Genomic DNA, 23,201 nt, shown 5'->3' on the forward strand with positions numbered 1-23,201 from the left:
AAAAAAAGGTTGTGCCATTCTAAAGTATTACACACATTTTTCTAGGAAGATACTTTAACACCTGTACTCAGTAACAAAAATCCATCATGACTCAAGTTAACGCACACTTCTTCCAGAAATACTGGCAACCAATAATATAGACATTTCAATTTAAAGGTAATTTTGCTAGAGTATACAACACATTATTTGCATGACTTGAGTATCCTTTAACTAATGGCAAGGTGAACTAACTTTTTAACCTAAAAACAATCCAGGTAAAATGGATTTCTGCTAAGTTTATTGAAAACTGAAACCTCATACTTTAAAAAAATGTAACATAAACAAATTGGGCTAGAATATGATTAAATACTAGCAAGGGAAATACTGCTTTAGAAAAAGCACATGAAAAGGTCACATTAGGTGACCAACAAAATGAGACTTGCAGAAGCTCCTCTATGGAGACCCCATTTAGGTAACACACTGTACTGCATAGGAGGTAGTGGGCACTGTCTCTGAGATCTGCTTCCAACGGAACAAGCCATGGCATCAGATACACCTGGGCTCACATCCTATATCCTATCATTTTCCTGTCATACATTAGAGTGGGATTAAATAATTTACTGGTTGCCTGAGCATCTCCATGTCAAATAGGGATTTAATACTCACCTACTTCCCACGAGCTGTTGTGAGAACTAAATGAGACCATGGATGCAAACACAGCCAACAAATGATATTCTTCATTGTTCCCAAATACCAACCCTACGCTTATGTTCAGTCATGGAACTATAGGCTTATTTCTTCTGAAATAGCAGCAGTATATAGCAATAACAGAGTTCTAATCAGTCTTATTATTTCTCTGCAAAACCATTTGCAAACAAATAGGACTTTACCACTGATTGAAAGTAAAAAGGGGAAATATGAATGGATAAGACATTTGGGGGAATGGTGCAGAGCTACAAAAGAAACAACTTGAGATAAATGCAAATTATGACACGCAACAAAAAATAGGAAACATTACACCACAAGTCTTGAAGGTCAACTTTTTAAGCTTAACCTCCACTGACATAATGAAAGAACAAAGTACCAGGGAAAAGTCTATCATGACAGCAAGCCACCAGGCATACAGTTTAGGATTATGCTATTTCCTGGACCAGTTATCTCTTTTTTCCATAACTCATACACAGGATTTGTGAAGAAATTTTTTTTCTTAAAGATTTTATTTATTTGCGAGACAAAGAGAGCACATGAGAGAGAGAGGGAGCATGAGTGGGGTGGGGGACAGAGGAAGAAGCAGACTCCCCACTGAGCAGGGAGCCCGACGTGGGACTCGATCCCAGGACCCTGAGATCATGACCTGAGGTGAAGGCAGATGCTTAACCAACTGAGCCACGCCAGGCGCCCAAAAAAATTTTTTTTAAATTTTTGGTACTCTGAAATAGCAATCCAGGTGCCAACAAAAGTTTCTCTACACAGATGCTTGTGAGGACTCACAAAGAGGTAAATTCAAGTAACAATTGGCTGTTTGCCACAGTGAAGAAAGCAATAAACTAGCAGGCAAACTCTTTTCTTATCCCGTACAACTTTCCACATTCTCTTTAAGTAACAAGTCCCAGAATGCTGAGTTTCCCTGCAAAACTCCAGTCCTATTGGAACTCCTCTTCAGAGAGCTGGAGTTCATCAGCATACAGCAAAGTTGTATTGATCGATGATACCTCACACAGAAGGGAAATAGGACACAGCAATGTGATCAGTTAAATCAGAAAAACCAACCAATGACCATCTCCTATGAACAAGAGCAACACTCTGTCCGTCATTAAGTCTTATGGGCACCCAGTGTTGGTCTCTAATACAATTTCTACTGAAAGCAAATTCCACATCTACTGATGCGGGGGTGGGGGGGTGTGGTCAGAATGTGTCTACAAGTGTGGAAATAGGATATCAAAGCAAGGATGCTTTCAAAGATGACAGGGAGAGTTCTAAAGAGAGAAAGAAAACAGCCTAAAATGTTCTCCAGTAGACAAATTGTGACTACATGGGCATTTGAAGAAAAAAATTACATTTAGTGGATATAAACTTATTCTGTAAATAGTACTAAAAAAGAGAAAAATAAAATATTCAAAAACAGGCTGAAATGTGAAAAAGATAAAGAACAGAAAATGGTTAATTTTCTGTTAAACAAGTAGAAGACTGTCAATATACTTGAGTATTTGTTTCCGCTAATAAGCATGTCTGCTTATCAAGTATAGACATACATTTGTATCTCTGTCTACCAAGAAATGGGTGGAGGGGGGATTCTGTGCAAGCTCAAAACTTTGGAAAAAATAAGAAATGTAACAAGAACAAGAGGGTGGGGGAAAATGATCAGAGTAATGGTCACACAAAGAAATTTGGTTAAAAAAAAAAATTCCATGATCTGTCCTAAAATGATCAAACTCCTAGACTAATCCCTTATCTCAGAGGAAGAAATTCTACATGGCCTTCTAATCACAAGATTCTAATAAGACATGCTTAAGTTTGCAATCTCTCTACCAGGTCAGGGTAATGATAAGAGGACAATTAAGAATCCTATTCCAGAGGGAAAATACCAGCATGGAAAAAAACGAAAATCTGTATTAGCAACAGAAGCTTAAATGGCCTTATCAACCTAACAAGTTAGGTTTAATTGCAGAAAAGGACCCAACTAGATAATAAGCAGCCCAGATTTAAATCATCTTGGGAGAAGCAACCAGGTTCCCTGCCCCACTCAAGACTCAGTCAATAACCCTGATCATGTTTAGCATGAGTGGTCTCAGCAGACATTCACTCCCGCCCCCCCGTCCCAGGCTGATGAGATTTCTAAAACCTCAGAAAGGTATAAAAATAAGAATTCCATAAACTTAGGAAGGTTCAGAAATAAGGAAATGAATGAAGCCCATGACATTGATAGTTTAGAAAAGTTTCAATATAAATATGGGTGTAAGTTTTACAGTATTTGTACTTGTTTGTCTACTGATTGAGGTGTTTGAAATTCAAATGAAATAGCTATACTGGGGGCGCCTGGGTGGCTCAGATGGTTAAGTGTCTGCCTTTGGCTCAGGTCATGATCCTGGAGTCCTGGGATCAAGCCCCACATGGGGCTCCCTGCTCAGCGGGGAGTCTGCTTCTCCCTCTGCCCCTCACCCTGCTCATGCATGCTCTCTCTCTCTCTCTCAAATAAATAAAATCTTAAAAAAAGAAAATGAAAAAGAAACAGCTGTACTTTAAAACAAAACTATGAGAAAAAAGATGTGTGCATGCACACGCGTAAGTGCCATGTTGTCTCCTACCCAAAAAATGGACCCAAGCCTAAAGAGGTAAGATCTCTAATTGGAAGTAAAATTTAGGACAAAGTAATAAGACAGTGACTCTCTTCATCATGAACTCTTGCCTAGCTCTTCAGATCTCTCACCTCCTTCCCTGCCATCACATGTGCTCCTGATATAACAGAAGCAGCCAGTCCCTAGACCCTTCTGATTCCCTCAGTCTCTTCCCACTTTCCTTCCACCTTTTATGCATGAGGTCAACACTTCTGGTCACTCAGGTCAAATGCTACCGCCACTTGAGTCTTCTGCCACTTGTACACACTGTGGTTCAACCCAATATCTACCCTCTCCACTATCACAGGAGTACCTTTCTCCTATCAATTCCCCTTTATCCTTCAGACCAACTCAAGGTCACTTCTTTTAAGAAGCTTTTCTAGGACCCCTTATCAGAATGAACTGTTTTTACCTTGATGCTATCACAGCACTGTGTCCACCTCTCCATGAGAGCAGAAAGAACAGTACTTATTCGGAGTACTGCTATGGTCTCTGAAAATAACTTCCCTCATACGGCAGGCCTTGCATCTCAGTCATCCTTGCGTCCCCATCGCTTAGTACAAGATGGGCAAACACAGCATTCAGTAAATCCTGGGCAAGTAGAAAGGCTAAATGCAAACCTCAGTATAGAATTGAAATCCAAGGTTTGGTTCCTTCAGTGAAGTACCATGAGAAACATTTTATTGGCAAGTTCTAGGTAAAACGCCAAAAAAACTTAGGTACCAACACACACCAAGACACATAGTGCAAAAGTGTTCTCCTTCCAGAGTTTGTTACACAGATGGTACCCACTTGGTGACAATTCACAGAGCTATACTCCTACAATTATATGTACGTTATATTTCAATACTTGAAGAAATAAAATTGCTCTGAAGACAGTAAGTATCGAAACCTGTTGAAATGAAGACACACATGCCAACTCAGGGTCCCCCTGGCTAGAAAACTGTATCCTATCACCTCAACTGTGAAGAGAGTAAAAAGCCTGGCATGTGACTATTTATTACTTTTATAAATTGGAAAAATAAGAATACTGACTGCAATTTACTTTAAGTTACTTTCTAGCTTCCTGTCAAAAAGGTATAAATAGGGGCACCTGGGTGGCTCAGTCAGTTAAGCATCTGACTCTTGACTTTGGCTCAGGCCATGATCTCAAAGTCATGAGATCAAGCCCTGTGTTGGGCTCCGCACTGGGCATGGAGGCTGCTTAAGATTCTCTCTCTCCCTCTCCCTCTTTTATATACATATATAAATATATGTATATATATATATAAATAAAATATAAAGCTTCTTAAAAATTGGCCTACCTTTTATCTTTAGGATTTGAAAACTATATACTAAGTTTAGGATGCAAACGAAATATACTTCAGCAAGAGAGAGACAAAATCTACTTTTCCTGAATAAGTTACTTAAATCTAAATGGTAATCAAATCAACTCTACCTCCAGACTTTCATGTTTACAACATAGGTGGCAACTACAGTTTTCTTCCAAAACATTAAGTTCTTGATTTCCCATGGTTTGGGAAAAAAAAATTAAGGCTAAAATTAAACTTAAAAAAACCCCTATAAACTAGATTTTCATTATTCAAGACCCAGCACAATGCCTGACAGAAAATATGCACTTAAAATACTGAATAAACACATTAAAAACCTAAATGCCCCTAAAGAGGAGAGTGGTTGGATGAATTACGGTACATTCAACACAATGAAGTTGTTAAAAAAAAAAAAAAAAAAAAAAAAAGAAAGAATGAGGAAGCTCTCCATGAACTGCTATGAAGCAATTTCCAGGGCACATTGCTAAGTGGGAAGAGCAAAGCACAGAAGAGTATCTCTAGTACGCTACCCGTCACATAAGAAAGAAATGGAGATGAGGAAATGTTCATGCCTCTGCTCAATTTGTGCAACAAGAAATACAGAAAGAATAAAACAGAAAATGAGGTTGAATACCTGCAAGGGAGAGATGGAAACTGGGTAGAAAGAAGGGTGAAATGGAAATGGAGTAGAAGGAATGAGGAGGGATATTTCTCTTAGGCTTTTTTTTTTTACAGTTGAGTCTCAGAACCAAGATAATGTTTCACATATCCAAAATGTAAATGATGGCAATAAACAAGACATGGAGGGGAGCCCAAAATAGAATACAAGCAGTAATAAATGGGCTTATGTATGGGCTTACATGTATTATAACTGAATGGGATAACCACACTGTAAAGAAAGTGACTAATAAATAACTAACTTTGGAAAACAACATTTCACTATATAATTTTAAGACAAAAAGACCTGTACACAGATATTGTACCCCAATAAATTTTTCACCTGGATATTGGTTAGCAATTCTGAAACTACTTTCTGTATATTCTGTAATTGAGTAAATAAGTGACTATATTGGGATACTAACAGCCTTTTTTGTTTTTAACTGTGGGAGACAAGAGATAAGTTACAAAAAAAAAAAAAAAAAAAAAAAATGAAAAACTTGAATGAACAGTTGTACTACATTAAAATGAGAGGGATCAGTATGAACTTTTTTTTTTTAATATATGTGTATACACACATATACTTTCTTGCACTGTCTACTGAGAGGCTAAGTGGTGATGCCATGGTAGGAATGAGCACACAAAGACTCCATTCTTTAAAGGAACTAGAGAGTCCTTGAAGAGATGACTACTTCCAGGGCTGGGGCAGAGAAAATACAAGATGAACCTGGAGCACATTACAGCACCAGAAAAATCAAAAATGGTTCAAAAAATGAATGAGAACTAGATCAAGGTGCTGGTTGTGCAACACTGCGAATGTACTAAATGCCACTGAATTGCTCACTTTAATATATTTTATGTTATGTGAATTTCATCTCAATAAATTTGAAAAATACGAGAGGAGCATGTTGAAGGCACAGAAGCCAAGTTGAAGAAACTCCCAATGGCCAACTCTGGGACAATTTAAACACCAAAATCGTTAAGGATAGTAAAGGATTATAACCCACAGAACAAAATAAATACCCATGAGTCCATACTCATATCAAGATATGAGAAAGGAGGAAGAAGAGACATCTCTTCCTTTCAGCAGAGTTCCAATTACTAAATGTAGAAAAAATGGCAGAAGTGGAAACTCACATTTGGCAAATACCATAGTAATAAATTGTTGCAGACAAAAATAACCAATGGATGTTAAAATTTGTGGGCAAAAGTGTGATGAGAAACAGATGATATCCCCTTAATTTTAGAGAAGCCTCTACAAAATGTTTATTAATTACAAAGAAAAAAATAGTAGCTTTACAGTGGAGAAGCCAGGCAGATACCAGTTTAACCAAGTGATCCGAGTTAACATAACCAGTGATAAGACACTTCAGCATCATGTTCCTTGTGATATTATGCACTGAGAAGGACACAATATCATTTCTGTGGTATTCTTGCCAAAACTGCATTACCTCAATCTAATCATGAGAAATCATCAGACAAATTCAAATTAAGGGACATTCTCCAAAATAACTGGCCAAAGGCTTCAAAAGTGCCAAGAACATAAGAGAAGATATTAAGGAAATTTCCCATAATGGAGGAGACTAGAAAACATAACAACTAAATGCAATGTGGGATCCTGGACTGGATCCTAGAACAGAAGGACATTAGTGGAACAACCAGTGAGATTCAAATAAGGCTTGTAGATGAGTGAACAGTACTGTTATCAAAGACAGTCTGAGGGTTTAGAATATTACACTCTGTGGTAATGTTAAGTTGTTCATTTTAGGGGGTACAGGAGAGCTCTGTGTACTATTCCTCAGATTTATCGTAAATCTAAAATTATTTCAAATAAAAAGCTTAAAAAAACACATTTATTGGGGTGCCTGGGTGGCTCAGTTGTTAAGCGTCTGCCTTCAGCTCAGGTCATGATCCCGGGGTCCTGGGATCGAGCCCCGCATCGGGCTCCCTGCTCCTCGGGAAGCCTCCTTCTCCCTCTCCCACTCCCCCTGCTTGTGTTCCTTCTCTCGCTGTGTCTCTCTCTGTCAAATAAATAAATCTTGGGCGCCTGGGTGGCTCAGTCGTTAAGCGTCTGCCTTCAGCTCAGGTCATGATCCTGGGGTCCTGGGATCGAGTCCCACATCGGGCTCCCTGCTCGGCGGGAAGCCTGCCTCTCCCTCTCCCACTCCCTCTGCTTGTGTTCCTGCTCTAGCTATCTCTCTCTCTGTCAAATAAATAAATAAAATCTTTAAAAAAATAAATAAATAAATAAATAAATAAATCTTTAAAAAAAAACACATTTATTATTCATCAGCTTACTCTTTATTTATTATTTTTTTAGCTATCTCCTCTCCTCCTCCCCCACACTAAAGTAGGGATTTTTCTGACATGTTCAGTAATGTGACCCAAACCTCTAATAGTGCCCGACACACAGAAGTCACTCAACAAACACAATTATACAATTTTGGTTAGCCAGAACTATGACAGTATACTCCAAACCCTAGATTTACTATTAATTTCCCTTAGAGTCTGTTTGAAGGGAGCATTCTTATTTTGTAAAGAAAACTTAAAAAATCTAAAAGCTTTTCATTTACTGTTTTTATTTGTAAATAAGATCCACAGTTTTAAACAAAATGCTTTATTTGGCTTCTATATTGTTATCCCTAACAGGATATGACACCCAGACTTTTCATGCCCCCAAGGCTCTATCTTGGACGCAGCGTACTGAGAATACTAGGGCTCCAAAACTCATTCCACTGCCCAGTGAGGCAGCGGTTCCCTGCCAGGAGAGGCAGAGCCAAGACCTCCTCCTGCTACCGGCCCCCTCCACTGACCTAGCGCTCAGCTCCTAGAAGTGGGAGTACACTCAGAGAGAAGCTAGTCATTGTCCTCACCCCCACCTCCAGAGCCCTGGCTCAGAAATTCTGCCCCGTGGAAAAGCAGGCCATAAAATAGATGGCTCCCAAGCTCTTAGAAGGAACTAGCTTGATTTGCAAAAGAAAGAGGAGGAGTTTAGCAGCAGAAGTTGTGGTGAAGGGAACTGGGAGAATTGCAGAACTACTGAAGATACAACCTAGATCGCAGGAGTTGGTGGCTAGTTTGCAAGAAAAAACCGAGGAGAAGGGACAACTAGGAGGAGCCTTCCTGTGGTCAGAACAAGTAGCAAAAACACTGAACTCAGAAACATTTCTTCAAAGGCACCACAATTTGATTAGTTTGTAGCAGAATTTATGCTCCAGTGCACTCTTGTAAACAACAGAACAATCAGCCAGCAATTAGTGTAGTGGTCACTGAAAGAGTGGAAGAGAGTCCTACCCATAATAACAAGCATCCTAGGAAGACCGTGGGCATACCCAAAACTGTGTCTCCCTGAGGACCAACACACACACTCAACCTTGTGGAGGGGAGAGGGAAGACAGGCTAAAATAATCCTGCCAGTCACTAAACAAATAAATAAGCAAATAAACAAGCAAAGATAACAAGCCCTGGGGGTGGCAGCGGGAGAGTATCCAGAGTTGCTAAATTGTATTACCTAAGATGTCCAGCTTCCAACAAAAAATTAATGGTATGCAAATAAATAAATATGAACCCATACACCAGAAAAAACGCAGGCAGCATAAGACACTCCCTGTGAGTATGACTAGATGTAGGACTTAGCAGGTAAATATTTCCAAGAAGCCATTATAAATACACTCATAGAACTAAAAGAGAACGTCACTGAAAAAGTAAAGGAAGGCATGACAATATTGCATCAAAGAGTATCAATAAAGAGATAGAAATTTTAAGAAAGAACCAAATGCCAATTCTGGAGTTGAAAAGTACAATAATAGAAATTATAAATTCACTAGAGGACCTCAACAGTAGATATGAACTGGCAAAAAGAAAGAATCAGCCAACCTGAAGACAGATCAGTAGAGATTACGGAAACTGAAGAGAAAGAGAAAAAAAGATGAAGAAAAATGAACAGAATCTCATAGAAATTTGGGATACCATTAAGAATAACAGCATGAATGTACTGGGAATACCAGAAGAGGAGAGAAAGGTAAAAACAAAACAAAACAAAAAATATTCAAAGAAAATGACTTAATACTTCCCAATGTTCCTGAAAACCAGTAACCTACACATCTAGGAAGCAAAACCCATAAACAGACACATCACGGTAAAAATGATAAAAGTCAAACACAGAACAATCTTGAAAACCACAAAAGAAAAATGATCCATCAATGACAAGGGAACCCCAAGGAGAACCACAGCTAACTTCTCAGGAGAAATAATGGAGGCCAGAGGCGGTAGGATGACACAAAGTCCTTCAAAACAAAACAAAAACCCTATCAATCAGGAATCCTAAGTCCAGCAGAGCTGTATTTCAAAAATGAAGGTAAAATACACATATTCCAAGATAAATAAAAATTGAAAGGATTCATTGCTAGCAGACCTTCCTTACAAGAAATACTAGAGGAAATCATTAAGCTGAAAGCAAGTAATCCTAGACAGCAATTTAAATCCACACAAAGAGCACCAGTGATTATGTAATTATAATAGACACTGTTAATGCACTTTTTTCTCAATTATTTAAAAAGAGTATAATGTGATATGCATATAATGTATCACCAAGTCTGTAACACATGGAAATGTTAATATATTTGCCAATAACAGAACAAAGGAGGTAGGTGAGAATAAAGCTGCAATGTGCTAAGGAAATAACAGATGGTAAAATAATAACAACGTATTGTTGGGTTTATAATAGTGACAGATGTAAAGTATACAACAATAACAACACAAAAAGAGGGAGTGATAGAACTATATAGAAGTAACATTTCTATATATTACTGGAATTAACTTAGCATTAACCTGAAGCTGATTCTGATAAGTTGCGATGTAAATGATAAACCCTGGAACAACTACGAAAATATATTCAAAAAATAGTGAAAGAAGTCATTAACGAAATTAAAATGTTACATTAGAAAATATTCAATCAATGCAAAAAAAAGGACAAGAGGAAGAAAAAAGATGTGAGACATATGAAAAACAAAATGATGGCAGATATAAATCAAACTATATCAATAATAGTAAGCATGGATGGATAAAGAGTCTAATCAAAAGGTAGACATTATCAGACTAGTTCCAGAAAATCATGATCAAACTCTACATTGTTGACAGGAGTCAAACTGTAGATTTAAAGACACAAATAAATTATTAAAGTCAAAGAACAGAATAAAGCACAGCATACAAGTAGAAGCCACAGAAAAGCTAGAATAGCTATATACTGATATACTAGTCTCAGACAAAACAGACTTTAAAACAAAAATGTTACTAGAGAAAACAGGGAATATTCAAATATAAAATAAAAATATAAATATTTAAAAATGAAAAATACATGCACCCAATAACAGAACACCAAAATACATGAAGCAAAACTGACAAAAATGAAGAGAGAAAGAGATAATTCTATAGCAATAGTTGGATTCTCAATACTCTTTCAATAATGGATAGAACAACTAGATAGAAGGTCAACAAGGAAACTGAAAGCTTAAATAGCACTATACACCAGCTGGACCGGACAGACATCTACAGAACACTCCATCCTACAACAACAGCATATATAGTCTCAAGTGCACATGAAACATTCTACAGGATGGACCATATGCTAGGTTATTTTTAAAAATCTAAATAAATTTAAAAGGATAAAAATAATATAAAGTATGTCTTCTGACCACAATGAAATGGAATTAGGAACCAATAACAGAAACATTCGGGACACTCACCAATATAAGAAAATTAACACTCTCCTAAAAACTAACTGGTAAAAGACAAAAGTAAGAAATCAGAAAATACTATGAAATTAATGAAAATCAAGACAGAACATACCAAAACATGGGATGCAACTAAAGCAGTGCCTAGAGGGAAGTTTATAGTTATAAATGCCCATGGTATGAAAGAAAAAAGACCTCAAATCAATAAACTTGCCTTCTAGAAAAACCTTACCTGCACTAAAAAAAGGAAGAGCAAACTAAGCCTAAAACAAGCAGAAGGAAGAAAAGGATCGAGATTAGAGTAGAAAGTAATGAAATAGAGAGTAGACAGAGAAAATCAAGAAACCAAAAGCTGGTTCTTCAAAAGGTCAACAAAATCGACAAACTTTTAGCTAGTTTGACCAAGAAAAAAAAAAAACACCCTAAAACTATGAGAATACCAAAAGAGGGGGCATTACTACTGATCTCACAAAAATAGAAAGGACTATGAAGAAATATGATGAACTGTACACCCATAAATTAGACAGCTTAAGTGAAATGGACAAATTAGTAGAATACAACCTACAGAAATTGACTGGAGAAGAAATGCAGAATCTGAAAAGACCTGTAACAAGTAATAAGATTCTATCAGTCATCAAAAAACTACACACAAAGAAAAGCCCAGGCCCAGATGATGTCAGTGCTGACTCCACCAAATATTCAAAGAATACTTATTTTCCACAAACTCTTCCAAAAATAGAACAGAACACTTCCCAAATCTTTCTATGAAACGAATACTACCCTAATATCAAAAACTGACAAACACAATACAAGAAAACTACAGACCAATAACCCTTATGACTATGGATGCAAAATCCCCAACAAATACTAGCCAACCAAATCCAGCAACAACTAAGAAGAATTATACACCATGGGCAAGTGTTATTTATCCTAGGGATGCAAGGTTGGATGAACACCTAAAAATCAATTAATGTAATATATCTTGTCAGTAGAATACAGAACAACAACAACAAAAATCACTCAATAGACACAGGAAATTCATCTGACAAAATTCAACACATTTTCATGATAAAAACACTCAGCAAATCAGGAATAGAAGGCAACTTCCTTCACCTGGGGAAAAAAAAAAAAAAAGGCATCTACTTAAAAACCACAGCTAACATCCCACTTAAATTTAAAGACTGGCTTCTTGCCCCTTAAGATCAAGACAAGGAGGTCAGCTCTTACATCACTTCCATTTAACACTGAAATGAAGGTTCTAGCCAGAAAAAGTAAATAACACAAAGAAATAAAAGGCATTGAGACTAGAAAGGAAGAAATAAAATTACTTCTATTCATAGATGGCATGATCTGGTACACAGAAAATCCTAAGGAATCCACTATTAGAATAAATAAGCTCAGCGAGGCTATAGCAGGATACAAGATCAATATACAGAAATCAATTGTGTTTCTATACACTTGTGATGAAAATTGACAAAATTAAGAAAACAACTCCAGGGGCGCCTGGGTGGCTCAGTCGTTAAGCGTCTGCCTTCAGCTCAGGTCATGATCCCAGGGTCCTGGGATCGAGCCCCACATCGGGCTCCCTGCTCAGCAGGAAGCCTGCTTCTCCCTCTCCCACTCCCCCTGCTTGTGTTCCTGCTCTTGCTATCTCTCTGTCAAATAAATAAAATCTTTAAAAAAAAAAAAGAAAACAACTCCATCCAAAATGCTATCAGAAAGTATAAAATACTTAGGTATAAATTTAATAAGAGAAGCATAAAACTTATACTGTGTAAATGTACACAAAAATTGTTGAAAAAAATTAAAGACCTAAATAAATGAAATCCTATGTTTTATGGATTGGAAGACCTAACACTGTTAAGATGGTAATGGTACCAAATCTGATCTATAGATCATCATAATCCCTGTTGACTTCTTTATACAAATTGACAAGCAGATGCTAACATTCACATGGAATTGCAAGGGACTCAAAATAGCCAAACAATCCTGAAAAAGTTAAAGTAGCAGAACTTACACTTCCCAATTTCAGAACTTACTATAAAGCAACAATAATCAAGATAGCCTGGTACTAGCAGAAGGAATATCAATGGAATGGAATTGAGAGTCCAGAAATCAATCCATACATTTATGATCAACTGATTTTCAACAACAATGCCAAGACCATTCAATGGGGGAAAAACAGTCTTTTAAACAAATTGTGCTAGGACAACTGGATAGCCAGATGCAAAAGAATCGAGTTGGACCTTTACTTCATACCACACACAAAAACTGACCTAAAATGGATCAAAGGCCAAGACTCTTAGAGGCAAACATAGCAGAATTTTCATTACCTCAGATATGACAATGAACTCTTAGATACGAAGCCAAAAGCACAAGGAACAACAAAAATAGACGGAACTTCATCAAAATTTAAAACTCTTGTGCTTCACAGGGCACCATCAAGACTGTGAAAGACAATCCACAGAATGGGAGAAAATATTTGCAAATCATGTATCTGCTAAGGAAACTATATCTAGAATATATAAAGAACTCTTATAACTTAATAAAAAGACAAATAACCCTTTTTAAAAAATAAGCGAAGGATCTGAATAGACAATTTCCAAAGAATATGTGCAAATTGCTAAAAGTATATAAAAAAGATGCTAGACATCATTAGTCATCAGAGAAATGCCAATCAAAATCACAATAAAACACTATCTCCCTACCACTAGAATGAGAATCGAAAGCCAGGTAATAAGTGTTGTCAAAGCATGTGAAGACATTGGAACCCTCATATGCTACTAGAAGGAATGCATAATGGTCCAGCTGCTATGAAAAACAGTCTGGCAGCTCTTCAGATGATTAAATATAGAGTTACTACATGATCCAGCAATTCCACTCCTAGGCAAATACTCAAGAGAAATGAAAACCTATGTCCACACAGATATCCACACAAAACATGTACATGAATGTTATATGTCCCTATGGACAGGCAGATTGCTTGCTCGGTCTTCCCCAATTTCTGGATTGTGCCTGACCAAAGTAGGAAGTTCTTTAGGAGAACCCCAGCTGCAAGTGAGACCTGTAATAACTCTGGTCCCACTCTCACAACATCTGCTTACAACTTTCCCAACCTGTCCATCCCACATAATTAGAATTCTGTCTCATTTAATTCTGCATACCCTGCAAAAATTGGTGTCCCAGCCCTAACTCCATCTTCCCTGGCTGGGTTTCTAACATTCTCCCAAACTTATGCCAAACCCATGGACCAGCTCATGTTTTCTTCCAAGTGTTAAATGAAGACCTATGAAAAATATGTTAAGAACTGCACTGTGATTACCAACTAAACCTTGAGAGTCCAGGAGTCCTATGTGCCCATGAAACTGAGTGTCTCCTAATTCCAAAGCACAAATACTCTACACCCTTTCAGAACTTCGTGGCTGCCCAAGGAGCGCTTTCTCCCCGACATGCCCACTCTCTACTACTCTGCCTGGCATCACCTTCCTATTTATTCTTTCTGAAGTGACTCAAGAATTGGTAGCCTCAGTTTCTGCTCTTCTGGGAAGTAGACCAATAGCTAAGAACATAATCTCTGGAACCAGCATGACGGAGTTCAAACTTCACTTTACCACTTAAATGTATGACCTTGGCAAATTTCTCAACCACTCTGCCTCAGTTTTCTCATCTAGTGAAAGGGGGTAGTAATTCTTCCCAGGGTTGTTATAAGGATTAAACTAAATCATATATAACATGCAATATGCTTCCCCAGCACCATGTTATTACTTCTCAGTCTATTGATGGTATCATATTTCTTTTGTTTACCTGAATCTTCCCCTCCCAGTCCCTGAGCTTCTCAAGGGGTGTTAAGTTTCTTATTTCTTTCATATTCATAGCATTTAATGCAGTGCTAGGCAGGATAGGTACCTATAAAAGGGACCAATGAGTGAATGAAAAATAAAAACTATTAGCCCAGCAAAGTCAATGATTATGGAAACCATACTTTCAATATAAAAATCAGAGCACATGGTTGATGAGTATACTAGAACTGAATATCTGAGATCAGGACTGCTCTGGAAAATCCAGGCTATCTGACTGCCAGAATGATCTAGAAAGAATCCAAATGCTCAGCAGTTAGATCAGTTACATAAATGATAGCATTAAAACACAGAGGATTGGGGTGCCTAGGTAGCTCAGTCCGTTTAAGAATCTGCCTTTGGCTCGGGTCAGGATCCCAGGGGTTCTGGGATTGAGCCCCACGCCAGGCTCCCTGCTCAATGGAGAGCCTGCTTCTCCTCTCTCTCTCTCAAATAAATAAAATCTTAAACAAACAAATAAAAAAATTTAAAAAAACAGAGGATCTTACATAACCATAACAGGAGTCCTCTGTTGATACCTGAAAAAGTCTGGACAAAACACTAAGCAGAAAAACAGAGCAGAAGAATATGCATGAAAGGATTACAGAGCTGGTCAAAGAATGATAATCAAAGAGAATGGACTTTGTATCTAATACCACAGGATGAAAGAATATTTATATGTTTTAAATCTTGATTCTAAAGACAACTTTTTTTTTTAAGATTTTATTTATTTGACAGAGAGAGCGCACAAGCAGGGGGAGTAGGAGGTGGAAGGAGAGGGACAGGGAGAAGCAGGCTCCCCGCTGAGCAGAGTGACATGGGGCTCGATCCCAGGACCTTGGGATCATGACCTGAGCCCAAGGCAGATGCTTAGCCCACTGAGGCACCCAGGCACCCCTAAAGACAGCTTAATACAAAGAGAAAATAATGCTTATAATGCCTTTACACAAGAAACAAGGTAAGTGGAATGGAGATTCCAAAAATTTTAATCCCTTACATAAGACTCAGTGAGAAGGATCACATTTCTCCATGACTATAACTCTGAATAGATAAGTTTCCTGATAAGAAAAAAATTCATATATTCCCCTTATGGTCAATTCCCTTATTTCATAAGTAAACTTTTAAGGCCAGTGATCAGTTTTGGTCATGTCTGGGACAATCAATAGTTTGATTAAATTAACTAGTCAAAGGTCTTCCTAAGTATGTCTTCCCCTTTTGGTACAATTAAAAAACTAATCTAAAATGTATATATTTGTCCACAAAGAATAAAGGTCTTCACCAAGTTTTTCATTCATTTCTCCCCGGTACAGTTCCTCTCAAAATTACAGCCCAACTCAGGGAAGAAAAAAAAAAAAAAAAAAAGGGAGATAGTATACTTGCTTAAAGAATAGATCATATGCTTTCCACTTTAATCAGCTTATTTTATACACATGTACTCACACAGATATACACATCTACATATACATATCTACATACATGCCAGAGGAAAATTAAATAACAAATGCACCTTTTCAGTTATCTTCATGTAAGTTAATAAAATAACGCCAGCAATAGGACCCTCAAATAACCTGGTGATGATGACTACTCTAACTTGATTCTAAAAAAACCAAATATATACTTCCATCCTTCTTTGCCATCAACATTCCCTAGATTAACATAAGGAATGGGGGCACCTGGTTGGCTCAGTAGGCTGAGCATCCGACTCTTGATTTTGGTTCAGGTCATGAGCTCAGGGTTGTGAGAGATTGAGCCTGGAGCCGGGCTCTGTGCTGGGCATAGAGCCTGCTTAAGATTTTCTCTCTCTCCCTCTCCCTCTGCCCTTCCCCTGTGCATGCACACGTGCGCTCTCTCTCTCTCAAATAAATAAATAAATAAGGTTAAAAAAAAAAGCAAAGGCATTATCCCTGAATATCACTTAACAAATAACCTTCCTTAAAAACATAATTCAACAGTAAAACACAATAAACTTAAAATTTGTTTTCAAGGGGCGCCTGGGTGGCTCAGTCATTAAGCATCTGCCTTCTGTTCAGGTCATGATCCCAGGACCCCAGGATCATGACCTGAGCCGAAGGCAGCCACTTAACCAACTAAGCCACCCAGGTGCCCCTTGTTTCCAGTTTTTAGGAATTTATCCTCACCCACTTCATAAATACTCTTGCCCAAAGAGCAATCTGTCAACACATGTAGTTTAAATCATTAACTACACAGCACCAAATCATTACTATAATCAGCATGTAAATTTCATGAAAGCACTGATTGTGTCCTTTTAAGCACTTTAAACAACATCCAGTACAAAGAAGCTCATTAAGCATTTATGATGTTTAATAAAAATAAAATGTCAAAACAAAAGTCTATTATTCAACTTGGCTGCCATGTATAATATAACCACTGATCAGTATCTATTTCTCCAAGTGCAATTATAAGAAATCGAAAACAAACCCCATTCAAATTAGAAATTCTGTCTCCTCTGTCCAAGAATACAGTTTCATTTTTGTATCAGAAAGAAACTAGCAGGCCACCAGCAGAGAGCATGCAACATGCAGACTGTTGGGGTACGTAACCAAAGCATTTATGCACCCTCTACTACTACATTTCATGCACATTTTTGGAGATATTTGCCTTACCTTTCCCATTTTGCCACGTAGTATACCAAGATAAAGTCAGGAACGAAGTGATAAATGCTAAAACAGTAGCTACAGTTCCATTTCGGAGCCTCATCTCATTTCACCATCACACTGGTTCATATGTTTATGATGATAACCAGGACTGTTCTCTTTTTAATCCTGAAGTCAACTGAATCCAGTACTCCTGGCTCTGGGCCAATAAAAACAATCAATAAGAGAGGTTCATTTCAGATGCTCCGCAGAACAAGCCTAGCAGCAACACCATTCATAATTGCTATTCAGGATTGTCTTCACAGTCTTCATAGGCTGCTGTCTCAGGCTTCTTTCTTCCTATTCAGGGAAAAAAGAGAAAGAAAAAACTTGTTCAATAATGCAAAATATTATTTTCTTCATTTGTCATTCACCATTATGAACAGACTTTTGGCTGGGCTAACCTCCATCTACAAAGATTATCCCCACACCTAAACAATTCATTTATTATATTCTAGAATCGTATGGTGTTTCTCCTCCAGAAAAAGAGCTTCAAACTATATTCCCTCCTCATTGATTCTGTTTTGTCGGCAAAAAGAAAATTATGGCTCATTATTTAAAGGGAGAAGTTGCAGGACTTGTTAAACAAACAGTAAGCCACAGATTCCAAGCTGATAACTCTGAGGATCACACAACAGTTCCTAAGTAATATAATCGTCACACTCCTCAGTTTTCCTATTGCAAAATAATAGTTACTGTTTTGAAAAATTTTAAGAAAAACTGACAGACTACAACCTACAAGCATCAAAAAACCTGGGCTCTAGATCCAGCAACATCATTCTATATAGGACCTCAGGTGTGCCACTGATCTAGGCCTCGCTTTTTCATCCATAAAATTGAGCAAACCACCTGTCCTGGCTCCACTTCTAGGACACAAATAATGTTAAATAGAAAGGTCACAGTTGGGTGCCTGGGTGGCTCAGTTGGTTAAGCGACTGCCTTCAGCTCAGGTCATGATCCTGGAGTCCCGGGATCGAGTCCCGCATCGGGCTCCCTGCTCAGCAGGGAGTCTGCTTCTCCCTCTCCCTCTCCTCCCTCTTGTGCTCTCTCTCTCGCTCTCAAATAAATAAATAAAATCTTAAAAAAAAAAAAAAAGAAAGGTCACAGTTATTATTGCCATTTATCATTATCATAAAAGAAATGTAGTTGTTCCAGTGATTAACCTGCTCCCAAGGTGTCAATTGGGAATACGGGAAGGATTCAGAAAATGCAGCAACCCAACCAGAACATTGACTCCGAAAATCTGGAGATCACCACCCAGCTAGCAGAGCTGTTGAGAAATTTGAATTCAATCAAGTCCTTATACGTACTTAAGTATAGTCACCAAGCACTTAATAGGTTCTCCATAAATGTTAACTGTGTTAAAAAATAAAAGCAAACAAACAAACCAAAAACAAACAAAACAAAACAAACAACTGCAGCCAGCCACGGGTTTGGTCTGCACTATGCATAGCCAGTCTCATTCCCTGGGGGCATGTCAGGCACTCCAAGATGTCCATTGATTCCCAGTGGCCTCAAAGGGACCATAAGATGCACGTGGCAATATACTAAGACACACTCTACTGGGGTGAGTTAATGCACCTCCAAAAATGCCTAACAAGCCCAAGGGACAATTCCCTCAGCTACAAAGTATGGCTGATTAAAGTAGCCATTTGTAGGCAATTCAGAAACCACCATCTCAGCTACTTTGTAAAACTGAACATAGTAACTAGAAATCTCTGCTAGTCTAAGGCATAGTATTAATGGTAACAATGATAGAAGCTACAAGGTACTGTTTCCTATGCTTCATTATATGCTTTAAATCTTCAACAAAACCCTAAGAGGCAGGCCTTTTTTAAATTGAAGTATAATTGATACACAATGTTACATTAGTTTCAGGTGTAATGAGACAGGCACTGTTAACCCAGAGAGGGAACACTAATCTTACCTACCACCCTTTGCCTCTCAAACTGGGCCACCTGCACCTTGTAAGTACAAAGAGAAGTGCTAGGGCCACTCCCTGTCTAGAGAACCTTCCTGAGGTATTGTTATCCAAGTGTGTGAATTTTAAAAATGTTCTCTTCTATAACGAATATGGATCTATTATGAAATAAGCTGCAAAATTCATAGGAAATTTCTGAGTTTAAACCTAAGACTTTAAACAAATTTCTCACTTCCTGTAACCTCTGGCTAAGCACCCCTCCCCCACCACACACACACACACCGAAGCATGCCTTTTAACCCTCCTTGGCCAGTAGCTCTCACTGTGGCATAATATTCTAGAAGCACTGAACCCCTCTACTTCCTTGCTTCCTCTTACTATCTGAAAACAAAGAACTCCAAAGATATTCTCAAAAGTTATCACTATTTTCTACAACCAAAGTGACTCACTTTCTATAGTTAAGACAAGTTAACATCAAACACGTTCACACTGATGGTTTAGACTTTAAAATCTTTGTGGCAAAATCCTACAATTTGGACTAAATTCTTAAAAGTGCCTAATATATTGTCTTATATCAATAAGCACCCAATAGTGAGTTCTGATTATAAAAAGAGATGTGATAACTCAGTGAATTATATAATGTAGAATTATAATCCTGGTGTGACATTATATAAAAATGTATATAACTTTCTGTTGCTACATATTTAGCCGCACCCTACTTCAGGAAGGATTTTTTCCTAGTGAAAAACCTAAAAGTATACAGGTTATTAGAGTAAACATCCAATTAATTATTACGGGGAAGTGGAGAAGGAATCATAAAGGATATTTTTAAATAGTTTTATTAACGACAAAGAAAGCCCATATGATAAAATTCAGTATAAATACAATAAAAGTGAATGACTTCTAAAATCAAAGTAGACTATAGATATACTATTAGTAATGTGAAAAATATACCAAATATTAAAAATTGGATCCAGGAAGCTATTAAGCTCAGTCTGAAGATACTTATCAATTCTACTAACAAATAAGACCTGAAATTCTGCAGGACAAATGTAAGAGCATTTTACTAAGAATGTAGTCATACGGGTGCCTGGGTGGCTCAGTCGGTTGAGCGACTGCCTTCGGCTCAGGTCATGATCCCAGGGTCCTAGGATCGAGTCCCACATCGGGCTCCCTGCTCTGCGGGGAGCCTGCGTCTCCCTCTCCCACTCCCCCTGCTTGTGTTCCCTCTCTCACTGTGTCTCTCTCTGTCAAATAAATAAATAAAATCTTTAAAAAAAAAAAAGAATGTAGTCATACATTTTAATTAGGGTTTCCAAACTAATGAAGTTTAACTGCACAGCACAAGTGAAGATTCCAGACCAAAGCAAAACTAATGATCTCCATGCTCTTCAACCAGGAGGCAGTCACAGTCTGGACAGCCAAGAGCCCTCTGGATTGACTGACTACCTAAGGCAAGAAACAAAGTGACTCATTTTTATCGTTTTATCGTTTATCATTTGCAAAAATTTGAATCTAACACCTTAATGCTCTGAGATTATCACTTAACATATTTGAATCTTTAACAATAAAAAAGGTGGTGGCTAAAATTACTAATCATCTTCTTCATCCTGCAAAGACAAATGGAACTTCAACTCTAGACCTCAGACTGAAAAATGTTTCATCTGACTGCCCTTTAAGGGCTTCAGTCCTATTGTTTTATTATTAGATACAAAAACCTTCATTTAAAGTGTTCTCTGAAACATTCAATACATTTTATGGCTGAGAATACTTTGCTGAACACTTGGCATATTCCCTCATTATCCCACAGACAGGACAGAGGTGCCTGAAGAAAGGCACAAGCATGAAATCCACGACGTAAGCTATATAACTTTATACACAGTAATTATGTAAAATTTCATTTATTTTAAATTTATCAAAGGATTAATATCTTTCATTAATACAGTTTACATAATTTCATTGTCCAGTACATTTTCGGATTTACAAGTGCGGGCTAAAGAAACCCATGCCACGATAACCTGTTAATAAAACTATTTTTTTTAACATTCAGAAAAAGAAAGATAAACCACAAAACGATTATTTGATTCTAAATTTAGGTTCTGTATGCCACCGAGCGACGCTATCATTATCTCCCACGAGAATTCGTCCGACAGCAAAAGCACAACAGCAAAATCCATGGAAAGCATTAAAAACATACATTATATCTGCTTACATTTCGCAATTCGGACTCAATGAACGGGCTCAAGAGAAACACGCTGCGAGAAATAAAAGCGGGCCCGCAAGTGGTATGACTGCCAGCTCGCAAAACACGCCTCGGAGGTGTCACCTGGTACACTTTGTGTGCAATCACCCGGACCCAACCTAAGGGTCCCATCTGCAGCTTCCCCCTCCAGACAACTGGGGCCTGGGGGTGCTCTTTCACACCCGACCCTCACACCTTCAGTTTGTAGAAAGATTCGCTACGACCGCTACACGCCGCCTCCGCGTCGGCGGGAGCACCCCTGCCTCCATGCCCCGGACCTCCTGGCCCCCGCCTCACCTGCCCCCGGCCCTGTAAAGGCTCCAACCCCGGGGCGGGTGTGGGCCCTGGCGGCCGGGTCCCGCGGGCAACTCTCCCTTCCCCCCAGTACCCCCTAAGCCCGCACTTTCCTCCACTTTGCCCCAAAGTCGACGAGCCCCGCTGCGCCGGGGAGCGCCGGGAAACGCACCAGGCGCCCTGCCGGCCACCGGGAGAGCGCGCGGCACCAAGGGGCTGTAGCGGCAGCGGCGGCGGCGGTGGCACGGGGCTGACCCCGCGGCCAGGGCGCCCCGGCCCGCGCCCCGCCCCGAGGCCCAGCCAGCGCCCCGATCCGGCCCCACAGCAGCCGGAGGCGCGAGCTCCCGGTCGGGCCGCGGCGCGGGCGCCTCCGTTACCAGCAGGTGGATCTTTCGCGACCCCGGCGGCTCGCAGCCCAGCAGCCGGCACCTCCCCTCCATCCCGCGCCCCTCCGCGCAGCCGCCCTGCGCCCCCACCTCGAGGCCGCCCACGCGCCGCCGCCGCCGCCGCCGCCGCCGCCGCCGCGAGCCGTGAGCCCCTCACCCGCCGCTGGCGTTGCCAGTGCTGCCGCGGCCGCCGCCGAGGCTGCTGTGGCCGCCGCTGCAGCCGCTGCTGCTGCCGGGTGCCCCGCCTCCCCAGCGCGACTCCGCCCCCGCCGCTGGAGCGCCGCGGCCGCCCCACCCGTCGGCCCCGCCCGCGACCCCGCCAGCCATTGGCCGCCGGTGCTGCGCGCCCTCCACTGGGCGCCCCCGCGCGGCCCAGCCGCTCGCGTCAGTGGCCTGACCGGCTGTCATTTAGGGGCGCCGTCTCGCAGCCTATATAACTCTCCTGGGATCCCTTTCCTCCCCCCGCTGCATTTAATGTCACGGCGAGGTCTGGAGCTGCGTCTTGGTCTCGGGTCCCAGGCTCCGAGAGCTCGGCATCTCCGCGCCGCCCCCCCCCCCCCCCCCGGCCACATCTGGCTTTAATCCTCCTCGGCGAGTGCAGAGGCAGCTCAGACTGCCAACGGAAGGCCCGAGGGAGCTCTCGGCCTCCGCCTGGGCGCGCGACCCGACCACCCCGGGCTGCCTCAACCGGAGCCCCTAGCCCCAGCTGCAGGTCCCGTTCCCCGGTCGTCCGGCCTGGGCAGCATTCCTGGCGACAGGTCCCAGGGGCAGGTCCCACTCTAATCCAACAACAGCTTCCGAGGCCCAGCAGTTCCAGGCACCTCACCGACCGTCTCTGACCTTCGTGGCATCCCC

General features: G+C 40.0%; 1 protein-coding gene across 2 annotated transcripts in view; it reads right to left on the reverse strand.

Annotated features, from left to right (window-relative positions):
* The window catches only part of MGAT4A (alpha-1,3-mannosyl-glycoprotein 4-beta-N-acetylglucosaminyltransferase A), a 116,982-nt gene extending 96,087 nt beyond the window's left edge, over positions 1-20,895 (reverse strand). Inside the window, exons 1-2 of one of the 2 annotated variants that reach the window (XM_021701173.1) lie at positions 20,787-20,895; positions 17,474-17,803 (exon numbers count right to left, since the gene is read on the reverse strand). In XM_021701173.1, the coding sequence (XP_021556848.1) occupies positions 17,474-17,567 (94 nt within the window). In that variant the 5' untranslated portion in view covers positions 17,568-17,803; positions 20,787-20,895. Of the gene's footprint in view, positions 1-17,473; positions 17,820-20,786 lie in introns of those variants that run through there. The other variant, XM_021701172.1, reaches the window with a different exon arrangement.
* Between the last annotated feature and the right edge of the window lie 2,306 nt (positions 20,896-23,201).

Source organism: Neomonachus schauinslandi, chromosome 10, assembly GCF_002201575.2.
Source record: "Neomonachus schauinslandi chromosome 10, ASM220157v2, whole genome shotgun sequence".
NCBI lineage: Eukaryota > Metazoa > Chordata > Mammalia > Carnivora > Phocidae > Neomonachus > Neomonachus schauinslandi.